The 18,225-nt window shown below is 56.9% G+C and overlaps 1 protein-coding gene across 1 annotated transcript; it reads right to left on the reverse strand.

The window, feature by feature from the left end:
- Nucleotides 1–8,255: 8,255 nt before the first annotated feature.
- On the reverse strand, nt 8,256–17,159 carry PTMA (prothymosin alpha). Its single transcript, XM_068163989.1, is given in 6 exon segments — nt 8,256–8,865; nt 9,271–9,344; nt 11,816–11,909; nt 12,604–12,675; nt 16,936–17,007; nt 17,010–17,159. Coding segments are annotated over 6 exon segments (495 nt in total). The 5' UTR covers nt 17,145–17,159; the 3' UTR covers nt 8,256–8,817.
- Nucleotides 17,160–18,225: the final 1,066 nt, after the last annotated feature.

Raw genomic sequence — 18,225 nt, forward strand, 5'->3', positions numbered from 1 at the left:
CCCCTGAGAGCCCTCTGAGATGGGGTTCTGCACAGCCACTGGGTACAAGCAACGAGGCAGCACAAAGGAGGGTGATGCACAACACATTTTTGTTTTAGCAGAGCTCTCTGAATGGTTTTGGGGTCCATTACACCACAGAAGCTCCCCAAAGCGGGGTCATGGCTTATGCAGTGAAAACCACCCAGCGATGAGCTGCAGGGGGGCTGTGAAGTGGGACCTTGTCCCTGGGCGTGTTGAGCTCTTGCCTGCAGGCTGCGATCAGGGCGATGGGGGATCAGCTCCTCCTCCCCACCACACAGCAAGCACCAGGCTATCACACCCTCGCTGCCCATCACCGGCACCCAACAGGGAGGCAGCACCTACCCCAGCTGCCACCCGGGCACCTTCCCTGGCCACCGTGGGGCTCTCGGCTGCCTGCCCACCCAGCGCAGCTGACTGGGGCTCCCGCTGGCGTGCTGCCCCAGATCTGCCCTGCCCAATAATGCTCAGGCGGGGAAGCAGAGCCTTCCTAATGCGGTTAATTAGCTGATTCACGAAGGTTACTGGGGAACAAAAGGTGCACAAACAGCCCAGGGCCACGTTATGTTCGGTGCCTGCTTTGCTACTCTTACCTTCCCGGGGGTGCAGGCAGCGCATGGCAGCTGGCAGTGCGTGGCAGCAGGCGGCACACGGCAGCGGTGGGCGGCCTGTGGGGTCAGCAGTGTCTCATCCTCCTCCCCAGGTTCCATCCTCCTCCAGCAGCACTGCGAGAGGGGACAGGAGGGCTTGGAAGGTTCAAGTCCCTCTATCTATTTTTGAGGGGCACAGATCTCACTCCTAGGTTACTAGGACAATGCAGGCAGAGCCCCAGCCAGGCACTGAACCGCTTGGACAAAGGAACTTGGGGTCTGGCAGGTGACTTGGGCACAGCCCTGTCTGTCTCCAAAGAGAAGAGAACAGCTGGGACACAGGTAGGGCCAAAAGGTCCCTTTTCAGCCCGAGGTTCCAAACTCCACCTGCTCTAGAGAGCCTCCAGTTCCCAGCCCCTCAGTGCCATGGGATCTGGATGCAGTCCCTGTTGGGGCTCAGCACCCACCTCATCCCACCACACATCTGACATCCACATCCACGGCAGCAGGCACTGCTTGTACCTTGCTGCTGCAGGAGGGGAGTGAGACCAGCCATGGCCACGGCCCCTCTTGCAGAGCATCTCTTTCTTATGGCACCCAGCTCTGTGCCAAAATCCTTCCTGCATCACCCTCCCTGAGCCAAAATCCTGCCTGCTCTCCCAGCACCCCAGGGTCAGGCAGAGCACTGGGGAGGGGTGAAGAGCTGTGGATGCAGAGCAAGGGAGAAAGGAACAGTGGGATGGTGCTGCAGAAAGCTCTCCTGGTGTCTCAAAAGTCAGTCTGGAAAGGACTGGGAAAAGTGGAACAGCGATAAGTTTTGGGATTAAACTCACACCAGCTATGGAAGGATGGGAACAAAGAAACTGCCAGGGATGCAGGAGGAAGCCACAAGAATGATGTGAACACCCTGACAGAGGGACTTACAGAGCTGGGGGCACTTGGCTGACAGAGATGCAGAAGTGGTGGGGGAGAAGGCAGTAGCCTGATTTCTGTGGAAGGAGGTGGTAAACTATCAGCAGAGGCCAAATAGAAATATATCCTGAGCCAGGTGGCTCAGGAACTGGGAACAGCTGCACCTCTTGATGTTTCCAGGGATCCTTGCAGGAAATCCTCTGGCACTGAGCAGGGGCACAGAGCAGGGGCACAGAGCAGGGACATTTGTGGCTGCCCCAGGCCCGTGAACACGCAGTGGTTGCCTGTTCATCCCCATCACCAACAGCTGGCCTGGGTATCCTAGCAGGATGACCTTGGCAGTATGACCCACGGACACTGGACAGCCACGGCCCGTGCCCATGGAGTTGCCACAGCTCTCGGGGGTGCCGGGCTTGCCCATCCCACAGCACTAGATGGTGCTGCAGCACAGCGATGCTGCCCGCACCGCGCCTGCACAGCGCCGGCAGAGCCGGCGGGAGGGACCTCGGCTTGGCGTCCCCGCGTCAGCCGGAGACGCTGGGGCAGCCTCATGCCAGCTAGGCTGATGGGCAACCTGGGATGGGACGTGCCACCAGCTCGCCCCAAGAGAAAAGCAGCTTTTGCATTGGGCTGGACGAGCCAGCCCAGAGTAGCCACGGATACAAGGGGCACACGGTGCAGACTGTCACTGCCTGCCATGGGGTGAGGTGTCCTAGCATCTCCCCCAGTCACTGACACCTCTGTATCTCAGGCCAGCCTTCTTCCCTCTTTCAGCATCCCCCTCCCAAGCAGGGGTATGCAAGAGAAGCCCCGAGAGCCCAATGCCACATCTAACAGCATGCTGGGGCTCCCCATGATCAAACACAGCCCCCCAGCCTTGGATGGACACCAGCCTGGTGTATGGGATACCCCACAGTCACCCTATAGAGCAGGGAGGCAGGCAACTGCATATCCAGTGCCTACTCAGGGGCAGGTGCCCCACATTTGACCCTTCCCACAGCCCCACGGCTCACCCCACTGAGACATTTGGTTCTCACAGTCTGTCCCAGGGACAAGCCTCTGCCCCGGGAAGCAGCTCATCCTTGCCACGGGGCAATGAGCAAGGCAAAGAGGGATTTGCCCCAGGACAAGGAGTCAGCCCCTGCAGTGGGTGAGATTTGGTTCACCAGGGGTCTGGGCTGCTCTGCACCCAGCCCTGCCAGGGGGCTGCTGTGAGCCTTCATGATGCTTCTGGGGCATTGCTTGGCAGTGGAAACAACCCTAGGCAGGCTCAGCAGGTTACCCAGCCCCACACAGGACCACACTCCCTGTCACTCCAGACAGGCAATTTGGAGTCACATTCCTTCTCTGCCTGCGGATCCTGGGGCTGACAGTGCCCAGACTGCTAGTCAGGGAATGAGTGGGTGGCTCATACTTGCTATGGATTGTCCTCTTCAGTGTTGCCCATGGGTCATGCACCAGCTGAGCATCCATGTGTCTGACTGGGTACAAGCTGCATCATGCCTCACACCTCCTGTCCTGAGTCATGAAAGAGGGGTGATGGTTTCCAGCTCCCTGAAAGATCAGGCCCAGGAGCCTGCTCTGCCTGCAGCAAAGGAGTGTGGGGCAGAGAGGTGCCCACAGCACCTGGGTTTCAGGTCTTGAGGACCCACACTGGGCTGGGGACTGCCAGGTTCCTCCAACTGGCACGTCAGAGTCCAGGCCCAGGACTGCCCCAGCTAACCAAGGGGGATGGGCTGTGGGCAGGGACAAGAATAAGACAGGAACTAGATGTCCCATATCTGCTCTTCAGCATGGGCTGGGCTTTCCTGCCACACCAGACAGCCCTTGGTGCAAGCATGCAAATGTCTCTGTGCCACTTAGAAGGTAGACCTTTGCTGTGTGGAATGAATCAAGACTGGCCAAGGGCCTGCAGTTTCCCAAGCCTGCCCCTGAGGGGTCTGCTCCTCTGGGACACCTCACACCCTGAGCCAGGTAGCAATCGGTCTGCCAGAGGAACAGCTCTTCGTGTCTATTTTCAACAGCAATGCCTCAAAAGTTCTTCTGCTCTTGTGATCTTGAGGAGTTATGCCTGGAAGGCAGTTTCACTCAGACTCTTAAGTAGATGCCAATTATTTGCCCAGACGCAGAGTGCACCAGTGTCTAGTTTGGAATCCAAGTCCTGCGTTCCTCACAGGCAGGTTCTCCACTAAGCCCTCAAGGTGCTCCAAATTTCATGAAGTTGTCAAGACTCAACAAGAGCTTTGGATGAGGCTAACTGAAAGCTACAGCTGGTGAGGGGCAAGCTTTAGCTAACGAAACAAGTTCCAACCCACTACAGGCAGGTCAGGACTGGAGGTAGGTCTGCTAGTCTTCACCCAGTCCAGTTGCCTGCGGGGCGTGGGCTCAGTGCCGCTGCTTACACTGGCTATGACCTTTAGTAGCATGGCTTTGCTGGTGTGTTGCAGCTCAGGCCAACCACACGGAAGTTACTCTCAGTTCAGGTCGTTTTCCAGCCACACGCAGGGCACCGCTGCTCCAGCCGAGATCCAGTCACGACAGAGTCCTCAGGAAGGGCTGCTCTTGGTTGAAGGGGCCACATGTACACTTCAGCACAGTCTAGGTCCTTCTAGGCCTGTATGAGACACTCTGCAGCCCTCCTGACATCTACATTTGGGAGCTACCTGGGCTACATTCAGTGGTCAGCAGCCAGCTAGCGCACTCTAGAACAGCTTCAGCCATTTGCCTCCACGGTCTCCAGGGCAAGTGTGATCATCAGTCCAACAGGATTCAGACCACCCATGACACATGAGTCACATCTGCAGGCAAGAGGCAGCACAAGCAGTGCTTCTGCTCTGCAGGTTCCAGTTGAACACGTGACCTGTGAAGCTCTAGGTAAGGGACCCAGTATCACGACACCGTGTCTGATGGCACACAATGGCTGCACACTCTTCACCTCCAGTCCTATGACATCAGCCCACCATGAAGCCTGGCTCCCATCAACAGGCAGCAGTAGAAATCATCTTCTGTGCACCAGAGGCAGGCAGGACTCCCTGGGTCCCAGCAGGCAGCCCCTGGCACAAGGCTGGCTCACAAGGGAGACCATTTCTAAGATCTTCAGAGCTGCCTTCAGCTACCATGACTCCTGCAAGCCCTCTCCTGCTGAGGAGGACCTCCTGCTCCAGGTCCCTGTCCCAAGACATCATCCAGGTAAGCAATCCTGGTAGCATTTTGGATTCACCCAGAATGCCCTGTATGGCATCAGGCACCAGATGAAGAGCCACCTTCTGCCTTGCATCCCCTCTGGGACCTTAGAGGCAGGAGGCTCTTCCAAGGACAGATCCCTCCTCTATCCTATGACAGCTTCAAACATAGGAAGAGCTCCAGCACTGTGGAGCCTTTATACCCCTTGGTGGGGTGTGGCTGCCCCTGATTGGCTGAGATGGCTGACAGGTGGCAGCTCTGGATTGGCTCAGGACAGTCTCCATCACTCTTGTGATTGGTGAGCTGCTGCTGTGAAGGGTGAGACAGCAGCAGAGACAGGTGGCAGCACGTGGTTGGCTGGGGGGAAGTGCCAGGTAGTGGATTGGGATTGGTCAGGCTGGGAGTTGCTTGAGTGTGGTTGGTGGAGGCAGTACAAGCGAGGGAGAGAGATGTGGGGGTGAGGGAAAGACAGGTGGCAGTGTGGGATTGGCTGACAGGCTGTGCCAGGGCCTGGGGATTGGCTGGGGCTGGGTGGCTGGGCAGAAGATGCCTGTGGTGGCCTCTGCACTGAGCTGTGCTGTCTCAGCCCTGGGTGCTGGGACCAGCCTGTCCTCTCTCTGCTCCTGGGGCAGCACCTGCTCTCTCTGAAGACACCGGAGCACATCCAGGGACCACGGGGTGAGGAGGAGGGGCTGCCAGATGCCCTAGCCCCGAACATGAGAGACAGAGTGCAGACCCCAGGCCTCCTCTGCCTGGCTGGCCAGACTTGCCCTCTCCATCACCAGCCCCAGGGCTCAAGGCAGCCAGGTAAAGATCAGGAACTGTGGGGCTGGAGGCTCCCCCTAGCCTGCGCTCTCCCTATCCCCGGCTGCTCCATACCCTATTAACAGCTGGGAGGCCAGGTGCAGCCTCCAGTTTTGCCAAACACCACAGATCAAAGGGGACTCAACTACCCAAGACCCTCAGGATCTGGCAAGCCCTGCTCTGCAGTGCATGGCCAGTAGATATTGCTTCCCCAGAATCTCCCCTCTGGGGTCCTTGTACCAGCTGTGTGCAGGGTCCCCATGTTTCAGTGACACACAGAGCCTGTTCTCACTGGTTCTTCTGCTGGAGAAACTCATCTGAATAATTTGCCTTGCAAATCTGCAAGGCAGGTATCATGCTTCAGCTTGTTGGAGCCCATCATGGTGCACCTATGGTGTGGACAGACACAGCTCCCAGCACTGCACAAGCACCATCCAACTGCACAGTGACAACTGGCACTGCTGTTTACTACTGCCCTGTTGCCACATCCCATCAAGGGCATCACAGCACCTGCTGATCAAACCTAGCACTGGCCTCTAGCCTTGCCATGAGCACCCCAGCAGCCAGGGAGGCAAGAGGCAGGCCTGTACAGCCTGTGAATTGAGGCAGTAGATCTGATAAGCTATCAGATAATTACCAAACTAATCGTGGTGCTAAGGACAAGGAGCCAGGTTTTGGGCTTATTTGCCACCGGTGTAAATAGTGTAAGTGACCAGACTGCTCCAGGGAGTCAGGAGCTGTGACCCTCACAGGCAGCACATGGAATGCACATCAGTTCCTCCTCTGTTCAAGAGAAGATCTGCCCCCAGCATCCTGATGCCGACTGCAGGGATCGCAGGGCAGGAGGAGGAAACGAGGCCATCTGGCAGGGCTTCGAGTGGGGGAAAGGGGACTTGCTGGAGTGATGGTTTGGTTCCTGCAAACAGGTCTCCACACACCTGGCAGAGCAGGCTGAGCTATTCTGAGCTCCAATGCCCTAGAGAAGGGAGGAAAAATGAGGTGGAGGAAGGTTAGGAGCAAAGCAGCAGAGGTCTAGGCTATATTACAGCATTTTTGATTTGGTTAAAGTAGACAAATCCCTGCTAGCTCAGCACCTCAGGAACTGCTGGAGCATCCCTCTGGGACCAGCTCTGGCTTAACTCACTCCCTGTCAAGTACTGGCTCCTCCAGCAGTCCTAGCTGCTGCCAGCAGTGCTGTAAACAAGCTCTGTGCTGAGCTTGAGCCCACAGGAAGAGAGGTTGTTTGCCTGGTCTCAGCACCTACTGTCCCACAACCAGAGAGGGTCACCCACCCACAGCAGATGTTGCATAGGAGGGGCTTGGGGGTGAATGTCTCACCCCCCTGCTGCAGGCACACACAATCTGACCACAGAGGGACACCAGGATTGCTGCACGCCCCCTACCCACACATCCCACCTCGCTTCCATTTAGCCTGTGTGCCTGATGCTTTCCCAGTGTAACGTGTGCCTACCACTCCCCAGAGAGCAGACAGACCACAGCTGGATCATGCTGAGGCCATGCTGGGGGGGGTGGGGGGGTGGGGGGTGTGAGTGTCTGCATGGAGTGACAGCCATGAGAACACATTCTCACCTGCCCAGAGAGCAGCCCGACAGCACAGCCCCGTGCTGCACACACACCAGCTGGAACCACCTCCCCCCCTAGAACCCTCCCCCCATCCACACACCCTCGCACCCCCACCCCTTCCCACCCCCCTTACCCTCTCCAGCTCTCTTCCCAGTCCAAATCCAAAGCAAAGAAAGAAAGGAACGAAGGGAAAGAAATCAAAGGCAGAAAAAGGAAACCAAAACTCAAAACCAAATGAAAGAAAGGGGGGAAGGGGGAAAGGAGAGGGGGAGGGGGGGGGAGGGGGAAAAACACCAACCAAAAAGCAGCAGTTGGGAGGCAGCCTTGTTAGGACAACTCAGCAAAATAAAATTCCGGTTTATTGTTGGACAACATTGGTTCACACATACATCAAACAGGCCAAAAAAAACAAACCCAAAAGAGGGGAAAAAAAAAAAAAAAAAAACAAAAAAGAGGAAAAAAAAAAATTAAACAGCAACTTCATAGACAACCAAAAAAAAAAAAAAAAAGAGAAAAATAAAAGGAAAGAAAAAAAATAAAGAAATCAAAGAAAACCTTTTCTCATCTTTGGCCTTGCCACCTCATCATACAAACCACGACCTATGGTACAGCTAAAAAGTACATACACAAAAAAAAAACCAAACCAAACCAAAGTTACTGGAATGCTCAGAATTAAGATTGTAAATTTTTTTTTTCTTTCTTTTTTTTTTTTTTTCCTTTTTTTTTTTTGCATTTTTGTCCTTTTTTTTTTTTTGTAAACTTTTTTTTTTGTGGTTTTTTTTTTTTACAAGTTTTTTTTTTTCCTCTTTTATTTATTTATTTTTTTTTAATTTCTTTTAACCTTGTTTTTTATTCTCTTCTCCTTTTTGATACCGGTAGGGGGGGGGAGGGGGGGGGGTGGTTATTTTTTATTCTTTTTTTTTGGGCTTTTTTTTTTTTCTCCCTTTTTTTTTGTTCTTTTTTTTTTTCTTTCCTTTTTTTGGGGGGGGGGGGGGGGTGGGGTGGAAGCCTGATCACACCACAAGGTAAAAGTCAAAGAGATAAGGGTTTTAACAAGATTTAAAGAGATATACACTTCAAAGCTCCCCCTCCCCCCCCCCCCCCCTCACCCTTTCCCCTCCCCCTACCCACCCCACCCCACCCTCCCCCCCACCCCCCTCAGGCTTTTGGTCGATCCGAGATCACTTAAAAACGGTGGACCTCCTAACAATATGTACAAAAATATAAAATGTAAATAAAAAATACAAACAAATTCTCCTTTAAAGTACTTTTTAAGAAAGAAAGCGGGGGGGGGGGCCTTGAAGTTTTGGTGCTTGGGGGGAAGGGGGTCTGCGGGGCGGGAAGGGGCGGGGGGGGGGTGTTGCTTTGTCTCCCCGCTAACGGGCCCAATCGTTTCCGTATGGTTGCTGAGCGGCAGCGCCGTGCTGGGGGGAGGGGGGGAGGCAGGGGGATGGGGGGGGGACACTGGGAATGGGGTTCAGTCTACTTGGTGAGGATGAGCACTGGGGGAAAGAAGAAGGGTGTGTGTGTGTTTGTTTGAGTGTGTGGAGGGGGGCTGCAACGGGAGGGCAAGGGGAGTCCCAGGGGTGAAGAGGGTGCGCTGGCCTTTTTTTGTTGGTTTGTTTTCCTCCTTATTTAAAAAAAGAAAAAGAAAAAAAATTGAAAAAAAAAAAAAAAAAAGGAAAAGAAAAACCAAAATAAACCCAAAACAAAACAACTTTGCTGCCTAGTCATCTTCATCGGTTTTCTGCTTCTTGGGATCGACGTCGTCGTCCTGGGGGGAAAGCAAAGCCATCAGAACAGGCCGCAGGGCTACCGAGGGGGCTGGCAGGCAAGAGCCACAGCGAGCTGGGATGTGAGGCAGAAGAGGGTTTTGGGCCACTCTCCCACCTTAGGGACAAGGGCAGAGCAAAACAAGCATTTCCCTCTTATGCAAAGTCCTTTCTCACAGTCAGCTCAAGAAGCCCCAAGCACCTCCCATCCTAGCCCACCAGGAGCATCCAGGGGCTCCCCGACCCAGGGCTAGTGGCTCCACAGAGCCACGGCAGACAGACTCAACTGGGCCACATCCCTGCAGAGGCACAGGGAGCGTGTTGTAGCCCCAGAGTCCACCCCTGCTAATGCTCCCCGAGCCCTCTGGGGACATGGGAAGCTGCAAGTGGCTGCTTGTTCTTCCTACCTCGTCATCCTCAGCTGCCCGTTTGCCTGTGGCTCCCTCAGCTTCATCGTCTTCATCACCGTCTTCTTCCTCACCTGCATGAAGGAGAAGGGGGAAGAACATGAGACACTCTTGGAGGGTTACAGCACCATGCCCCTCTCCCTCTAGGTTTAATTCTGTCTCAGTCCCACACTGTGATGTTAAGTGCCCCTGCTCAGGACACTGGGGCTTTTTTGGAGCATCCCCCAACTGACTTGACCCAAAGGGGAAACAAGGATCAGTGGTGCTAAGCCTGGCTCATGCTGTATTTGTACCACAAGCAACACAAAACCAGCACCAAACAATCACAGCAGAAGTGGGGGGAAGAGAAAAAAAAAAATAAAAAGGGGGGGAAGGAGGGGGAGGGCAAAACTCTCTTTCTAGTGGCTGCTCCACCTAACCACTCCAGATTATTTCTGCTTCCCTTCGCAGCTATTAGTCCATCTTTAATGAGTTAAGAGAGCCAGAACGCATTAGTTCTGAGTCAGAACACTTTCTAATTATCAGAACAGCAAACAAATGCTACCAACTTATCTTACAGCCAGAGAGAAGGATGAGCAGAGAGCTTTGGGCTTTGACCCACTTTGAGCTCAACTAGGCCAGTGGATCAGAACGACTGAGTCCATCGCCTTCAACCAGCCCTGAACGGGAGGAGGTAGTGAGGTGGTGTCAGGGGCAAGACTGGAGGCCCCAGAGGAGAAACCTCCCAGCTGCCGAGACGAGTCTCTTGTGTAACAGGAGACCCTACTAGAACTTAGACTGTTAAGGCCAGTAAGCTGGCTTTAAACCCCCGCCACGAGCCACACAGAGACAGCCAGGGGGATTAAGGTCAGCCCATCCTCCCTTCCCCTCTCCTCTCCCTGGCGCGTGCCCAGCAGCAGCCTGGTCCATGTGGTGGGAAGGGCCAAGATTAGCTCCCAGCAATGGATCAACACCGGCAGCCATCACATGCACCGGGCCGGCCGGTGGTCAGGTGACAGTGCCAAGCTGATTGGGAGCATTTTTAGTTCTTTGAGCTGCTTTAAGACAAAGCAAATAATGAGATGGGATGGGCAGACAGGAAAGAAAAATACACCCTCAAGCTGCCCCTCTGCGGTCAAGCTCTGGGATGGAGTGGGGCCACAAGAGTCAGAAAAAGCTGATGCAAGCTGCACTCGATGCTTTTGAATCTCTCTCCTGCAGCATTCAGCTGCTAAGGTAGAGCTCTCAGGCAGGGATCACTTGAGGGCAGCAGGCACGGAGCGACCATCCTGTGCAGGATCCCAGTGAAGCATTCATGGCTCCAAGCACTGCGCTCCACACCGTGCCAGCGCCCAGTGAGCTGGGAAGAGCGTGGCTGGCACCGCAGGACCAGAGCTCCCTGGGCTTGTCACAGCAGTATCCAAGCAACACTTCCACCCCACACACGCATATGCGGCATGCACAGCCCCATCCTGCCAGAGGGGAGCAGGGAGAGGCAAGTACTCCCTGTTCTACCCCCAGCCCTACTTCAGGGTGGAAGATGGGCTCAGGATAGCACATGGCAGCACCATGCTCTGTCCCCAAGGGTTAAAATCCCAAGTATGAAGAGGACCACGATTCCCAGTTTTCCTTAGCGAGCCAGCTCCTGCCAAAGGGCACGGCAGGTACTGACCGAATGGTCATTGCATTTCCAGCCCTGTCCTAGTCTCCCAAAACTAACCAGCAGGTTAGTAGGTCAGCACGCAAACTGAAAATTGACAGGGGATTAACCCAGTAACAGCTCATCGTGGGCCCAAGCTCATTTCAGCATAACAAAAATGGTTTTCTCCCAGCCTTAACAAGCGACAAAAATAAACAATGTTATTCATCCAAGCAGATCTCGGGAGCAAAAATAATAGCAAGGAGGGCGAGAAGTGATTCGGCAGCAAGTCACTGCTGGATTCCTGGCTGCTGCTGCCAAAACCCACTTCCAGGCTGGCTCAGGCCCGGAAGCAGAGGAGGGCAGGGAGATGCAGGACACTGCAGACAGAAGGTTCAAAGCAAGGCTGTCCCCTCCCATTGGAGGAGCAAAGAAGAGCCTCAGGTTTCTCTGCCCACTTCCACACTACATCCAGTCCAAGAAGAGGCTGGGAGAGGGAACCACATCATCCTTTCCACACACTGCTCCATGAAAGAACGGTAGTGACCTATCCTCTGTGCCTAGGCCAAGACACAGCCATCCAGGGCTGTCCCTCTTGCCCTGGCCAGCACTCCCATCTGCAAGCAGCTACTGCCACCACAAGAGTCAAGTGCTTATTCAGCACCACAGCATGGTGTCGTCTGGCCCAAGGAGGGAAGGAATCTGCCCTCAACCTGCTGGAAAGGATTCAAGGCTGACTTCATTCCCAGCACTGGTGGCCCAGGCATGCAAGGAAAAGGTGAGCCCGGCTGGTGAGAGTCACCGGGCCACAGCCCGAAGAGGGAGGAGATGCTCTCGGCTCTCCTTTGCTTCTTGGGAATCTGTCCTGCCACTGTCCAGGGCAGGATGCAGCTACGGAACAGGGGTGGGGGGAACAAAGAAAGTTACCATCACCCTCTTCCTCTTCGTCTTCTTCCTCACCACCTTCCTCCTCTTCTTCGTCTACTTCGTTGTCCGCCTCCTGCTCTCCATTTTCCTCGTTCTCCTTGGCAAGACAAAACATCACTTAAAAAAAGTGCACTGGGGAAGGGAGAAGGGGGAAGAAATGTTCAGCTCAACTCTGCGTCCCCACCTTTCCTGTCTAAAGCAAAGCACCAGCCCACCAGAGCCCCAGGTGCATGTCCTGCTTCCTGCCTGCCTCCACACGACACAGGCAGCCCAGGCACAAAGGTTCAAGTCTAGAGTAACCTCAGGCTGCAGCTTTGAGGCCAGGGCAAAAACTGCTAAGGCTCTTTGTGGCACGCTGAAGTGCTGCAGATTGAACTCCCCCCAGCATGCTAAGAATAGGAAACCAACTGGTTTATTTGTATAGAACACATTTCCTCACTCAATGACAACAATAGTGTAAATCTAGGATTTAAGTTCAGTTTTTTTACCCTCTTTCTAGTGCCCAGAGAGATACTGGCACCGGACACAACCTCAGAGGTTTCGGGTAGCGGATCAAAGCCCAGCCCTTCTCTTCAGCACACACACAAACTGCCCACAGGCTCAGAACAGTCTATTAAACCTGAAGCCCCAGAGGCTTGAGGGCTCTGCACAGCACAGTGCTGCCATTTGGAGGGGTCTTCTCCCAGCAAGGGCTGGGCACAAGGTTGCAGCAAAAACAAGAAGGGAAAGAAAAATCAAGTGTTGATGTAAGAGCTGTCTCTTTCCCTACAGATTGTAGCCATACTCACAGCGTTGCCATTGGCCGGCGCATCTCTACCATTTTCTGTTTCTTCAACAACTTCCTTCTTCTCTTTTAGATCCTAGAAAGAGCAGAAAAGCAGAGAAGTCAGCCTGATTCCAGGTGCCAGGGGGGGAATCAGAGAAGCTGCAGAACAGATGTAAAAAACACAGCCCGAGAACAAGGGAGAGCTGGCTTCTCTTCACACCAACTTGCGCTGTGATTTGGTCGCCACATTCCGGTTCCTCCTTGGGAAACAGGAGAGTGTGGGGGTGAATCTCAATCCGAGCTGGCCTTGCCAGAGAACAGCTATCTAGAGAAGAGGCTGCTCTGTTTCACCTCCGAGTTCCCAAACGCACAGAGCTGGCCGCCTGCATATGCTCAGCAGCAGCAGAGCTGGCTGATTGCCCATCTTAGCACAGTCCACACAAGCTCCTGCAATGCCACAGAGAGCCGGCAGCCCTGTCCAACCTACGGACTCTGCTGCCCCAGGGCTGAGGACATCCACAGCTGCTCAGTACCCTTGCAGCAGGAACAAATCCCAGGGACTCATTAGCAGAGACTGTGGTCTCTGCTCTGCCTGAGGGCAATCATACAGCAAACATTAAAGGCCTGGTCCTTCTCGCAGCAGCCGAGGAGACTCCAGTACCCAGCTCACAGCTTTAAGTGTAACAGGATGGGGTGGAGGAAGAGTCTATTTTTACACTGCTCCAAGTGCCATGCTCGGCTAGTTTGGTTCAAATCTCCACCATGAGCAGAGTGATAGGAGAGCAAAAGGCTTGTGTGTTTTTGCTATTGATCACTGTCAAAATGTCATGCCAAGTCGCTCAGCAAACAGGCCGAGAGAATCCAACTTTATGTTCCTGTATAAAGAACACTTGGATTTAACGCTGGTGTTTCTGCTTGCATCCTCCTCCCCTTCTGTTCCTCCATCAGCTGGAGCAAGATCCTTCAACACAAGGAGCAATATCCCAGCCAAGGAAAGCAAAGAGGCCCTTCGCTGCAGCCAGGAACACAGACACACAGCCTGCTTCTGCAGTGACCACGAGGTGTTTAGAAGTTGCTGGCAGATCTCTCCTGCGCTGCAGCAACAGCGGACAACTTTGCCCCTCCGCCCACCTCGCAGCACGGAGCCCTTCACTCCCACTGAGCCACTGTCACTTCCCCGTGGGAATGCCAACAGGTAAAAGTATAGCCTTGGCCTCACTACCATGATGGTTGCTGGTTTGAGAAGGTTTTCACTACCCTGCACATTGCCTTGACAAGACAGTGCACAAGTTTTAGACCACCAGGTTATTTATTCCACTCACACCCAGCACAGATGCTGTTAGCAGAGGTACCCAGGCTTCCAGCGCACTGAGACAAGATTTCCTTTGGAAGCAAGCTTTGGTTCCTGTTGATGGAACCTCACCTAATCAAACCAGCCTCCCAGGAGTCAGGGGCAAAACAAACAAACTCCCTCCCCCTTTCACATATTAATCCCAGGCCAACTCCTCCCCACTGCCCAATTCCACAGCAGTTTTACACTGTCAGTGGTTCCCCAAAGGCCAATCACAACCACTGAACCTCTTGCACACCGTTGTGCTGCTGTGTTCTGTGGCCATCGCATCGGGCACACGGGCACGATGGCGACAAAGCATTTCCCAGGTTAAACAAGCCAAGCGGTCACAGTTTCCACGTCTCACTACGCCCAATGGCTCTTTCCAAAGAGTCATTCACAAAAGCTAAACAGTTTTCCCAGTAAAGGAACAACTCATTCTTGGGGATTTTAGCCGGACAGATCTCCAGCCATGACCTTTCCCACACCACTGCAGCTGCTCTCAGTTTAACCACCATCAGGATGCCAGGTCATGAAGTCTGTGCTAGCAACAGGCTTGCAGAGAGGACCACAGCTTCTCCCTTTCCCCAACTCAGTCCAACACAAACAGATATATGCACAGCAGCCTCCATACCAGGAAACCCAGTGGCAGGACTAGCTGTTCTAGCTCCAGCACCCTAATAGAGCCTCCAATGATTGGTGTAGCAGCACTGGTTGTCCACAGAACAGCCATGATGGTTTGACACACGTGCCAGCTGCCCAAGAAGCTTCTGCTTGCACTCCCACTCTGATCCCAGGCAGTAAGGGCCAGCAACTGCCCGTGTTGCCGCGGTGGTGAGGGCTCCCGCCAGAGGGCAGGGTCGCAGCTGGATAGAAGTCCAGAGTCCAGCGCCTGCCCGGAATGGTGAAGGTGCTGCCGCCACCTCCCGTCGGTAGGGGGCAACCCAGCGCCGCCACGCGCCTTCCCGCCGTTTAAACCGCGCGCCACTCCACGCGCCCCTCTCATTGGACGCGCGCCAGCGCGCCGGCCCGGCGCCCCGCGGGATGCCGGGAAACGTAGTCCCGGTGGGGGCTGCGCGGCGGGTTCCGGCTCCCGATGGGCGGCGCGGGCAGGGCCGCACGTGGTGGGCGCCCCGCGGCACAGCGACGGCGGGCGGGGGCGGTGCTCGGCGCGGAGCCACCGCCCGGGCAGGGCGGGACACTCCTCCTACTCCTCCCCGCCTCCCGGGAACGCTCCGGACGGCGAGGCGGGACGAGGGCGAACGGCCCCGATGGCTCCGCGCTTTTTCCCGGCCACTGGGTGGGTGTGAGAGGGTCACCTTGCCGCCGTGAGCGCCTCCGCCCGCTCCGCAGCACGGAGCCCCGGCCCCATGAGGGAGAGTAGTTACGAGGCCCCCTTCCCCCACGCTGTAAAGGGCAGGGGAAGGTTAACGACGAACTTGGCCCCGTTCCCCCGGAGAGGGATGGGGATCGACCCGCCTCGCCGCTTCCCGGCTCCGGGAGAAAAGGAGGCAGCGTGGACCAAGACGCGGCCCCGGAGCGGAGGCAGGGCAGGCGAGGGGAGCGGGGAAAGGTGTGTGTCGGGGGTACGGGAGCGGGAAACAGAAGTGAAATCGAAATCTGCCAGGAGCGCCTGTTTTGTTGGTTGTTTTTCATAAACCTCCTCCCCGTCGGTTGCTTTTTTTTTTTTTTTTAACCCCTCCTCCAGCGCCGCTTCCCTGGGTAGCGGCAGGAGCCGGGGCCGGCCGGGACGCTCGGTGCGGAGGCCCCCGGGCACAGCCGTCCCATTTCCCGCTGCTTTCCCACGCATCCTCCTGGGTCGGGCTCCCTCATAACTTTCCCGAGCGCGGCTCCGGGCTCGATGGAGCTCACGGCGCCCACCGCCCCGCGGGCAGCTGAGCCCGGCCGGGTGCCCGGAGCCCCCGGGGGACGTTCCTCCGCGGCTAACAAAGGCGTGCGCCGGGACTCGTAGCTGAGACTCCCGGCTGAGCTTCTCGGCCCGTACCAGCGCTCCCCCATCACCCCCGGTACCCACTCGACAAGTTACTCTGCTACGAGGAGTCCGGTCGTGAGCCCCGCCAGCCCCGCTGCACCAAAGCACACGGGGCAGCTCTACCGTGGGGACTGCCCCAGCCGGGGCAACGCTCAAAATAGCAACCGTGCCTAGTTCCCCCCCGCCGCCTCCGAGGGGCGACTCCAAAATAGCAGATCCCACCAAGTGGGGCAGCACCGACACAGCAACTGCCACCACCCCCCCACCCCCCACTTCCGAGGGGCGCAACTCTCAGATAGCAACAGCTCCCCCTTCCTCCGGGGGCAACATCGGCTCAGCAACGCTCCCCCCGCCATTAACGCGGTGCCACTCCGAAACAGCAACCGCAATCCCCCCTTTTTCGACAGGAACTCCTCAACAGTCACTGCCTCCCGTTCCCCCCAAACCCCCCGGTTTATTTTCCGGAGTACCCCCCCCCCCGCATCCCCCCGCCATCAGAGACGGGGCCGAGCAGCACCCAAGTTTGACGGGGCTGTCAAGCTCCCACGGCAGATTGAATGGGGAGAGCGCTGCCCGCCGCCGCCATCCCCCAGCCGCAGACGGGTGCCGAGCCGCAACCGTGCTTCTTCCCCTCGGCTTCTCGCCACGCTCTCCGAGCCCCTCCGCGGCGGGACAGCGCCGCAGCCGTAGCTGACGTCCCGGGGAAGGCGGGCGGGAGCGGGCCGCGGAGCCCGGCGCGGCACGGAGGACTCGCCGCACCGGCGAGCACGTTTCCCGCACGCTGTAGACAAAGAAACGGCGCAAACGGCTCCGCACGGCGAGCGCGATAGCGGCGGCCCCATACCGAGCCTCACCGCCAACTTCCACGGGAGAACGGAGGTGGGTGGGAGGGCGGGAGAGAGTTAATAAAACAAAAAATACATCAAAAGGGAAAAAAAAATTAAAATTCCAGAAAATCGCTTGGAGAAAAAAAAAAATCGCAGGTGGCAAAAGGCGGTGAGCGGTGCGCGATGCGCTGGGCGGCGTCTCACCTTGGCGGAGATTTCGGCGCTGGTGTCCACGGCCGTGTCGGACATGGCGGGGGCGTGCGGGGCTGTGGCGGGGCTGTGGCAGGGCGGGCGGCGGCGCGGGCAGAACAATGCCAAGATGGCTTTGCGCGAGCCAGTGGGGACTCACGCGGCGCCACCGCGCCTCTTATAGACCCGGGGGCGGCGCGCGCGCTGCCCCGCGCCGCGCTCATTGGCCGTGCGCGCCGCAGTCTCCCGTTATCATTGGCCGCGGTGCAAACAATGGGCACGGCCGCTTAAAGCGGCAGGAGCCGGGGCGCCGCCGACACTGCGGCGATGAGTTCGGGTCCGGTCTCAGCGTGGGCGAGGTGCTGATGGGGGGAGGGGGACAGAGGGGCAGTGGGTGGCAGAGCCCCGCCCACTTTCTTTCCCCTCCCCGTCGCGCTGTCTCCGCCCCCGCCGCCTCCGCCCCGCCCCGCCGTGTGAGGCGGCCGCGGGAGGGAAAGGGGGCTCCCCCCACCCTCGTTGTTCCCTGCCCACCCCCTCCCCGCTCTGTTCGCCGCCGCAGCTAGCCCGCATGCCTGCGGAGGGGCGGGAGGCGTGCGCGCCCGCCCGCGGAGTGGAGGAAAAATAATAAGAGTTAAAAATAATAATAATAGTAATGCGGGAAAACCGGCGCTTCCCCACCCCCTCCCCGTCTCCCTCCTTGCGCTAGGGAACGATGCCCGCCCGGGGGTGGCCGTTGGCGTTACCCGGGCGGTGACCGAGGGGATGCAGGCGGGTGATAGAGGGGAGCCCCGTCCCCTCGGGTCGCCGCCGGGGTAACCCGCCCTCTCTCCCTTCCTCCCCCGCGTAACCTGCGCTGTGTTTTGAGCGCCGGGGAAACTTCTGCTACAACAACAACAACCACCGCCCCCGGTGGGGAGCGGGGAAAGGGCGGCCGCCCGAGCCCGCCAGGGGTGCCGGTCGCGGTCTCCGCCGCCGTACAGAAATGCGGGATTCCCGCCTGTTTGGTTAGTGTTGAATTTTAAAAGCCGTACCGGGGCTGCCTCACTGTCCCTCTTTCCCCCCCACCCCTCCAACTACCTTTCGCGAGCTCAAGGCTTGGCACGCACCGAGGGCTTCCCCGCAACCCCCCCCTTCGCACCCTGCCGTTACTCAGACAACGCCCGCCCGCGGGCATCGGGGCACCTCTGCCTGCCAAGCCCCCCCGCGCGGTCCTGCCGCCAGGTAATGGGGCACAGGCGCAGCGACTGAGGGGCACCTGCCACACTCAAGATGGCGCCGAGAGCCCTTCGCGGGGCAACCACACGG

This window comes from Melanerpes formicivorus, unplaced genomic scaffold (assembly GCF_026170545.1).
Source record: "Melanerpes formicivorus ecotype bairdi unplaced genomic scaffold, bMelFor1.0.p_v2 SCAF_76, whole genome shotgun sequence".
Taxonomy (NCBI): domain Eukaryota; kingdom Metazoa; phylum Chordata; class Aves; order Piciformes; family Picidae; genus Melanerpes; species Melanerpes formicivorus.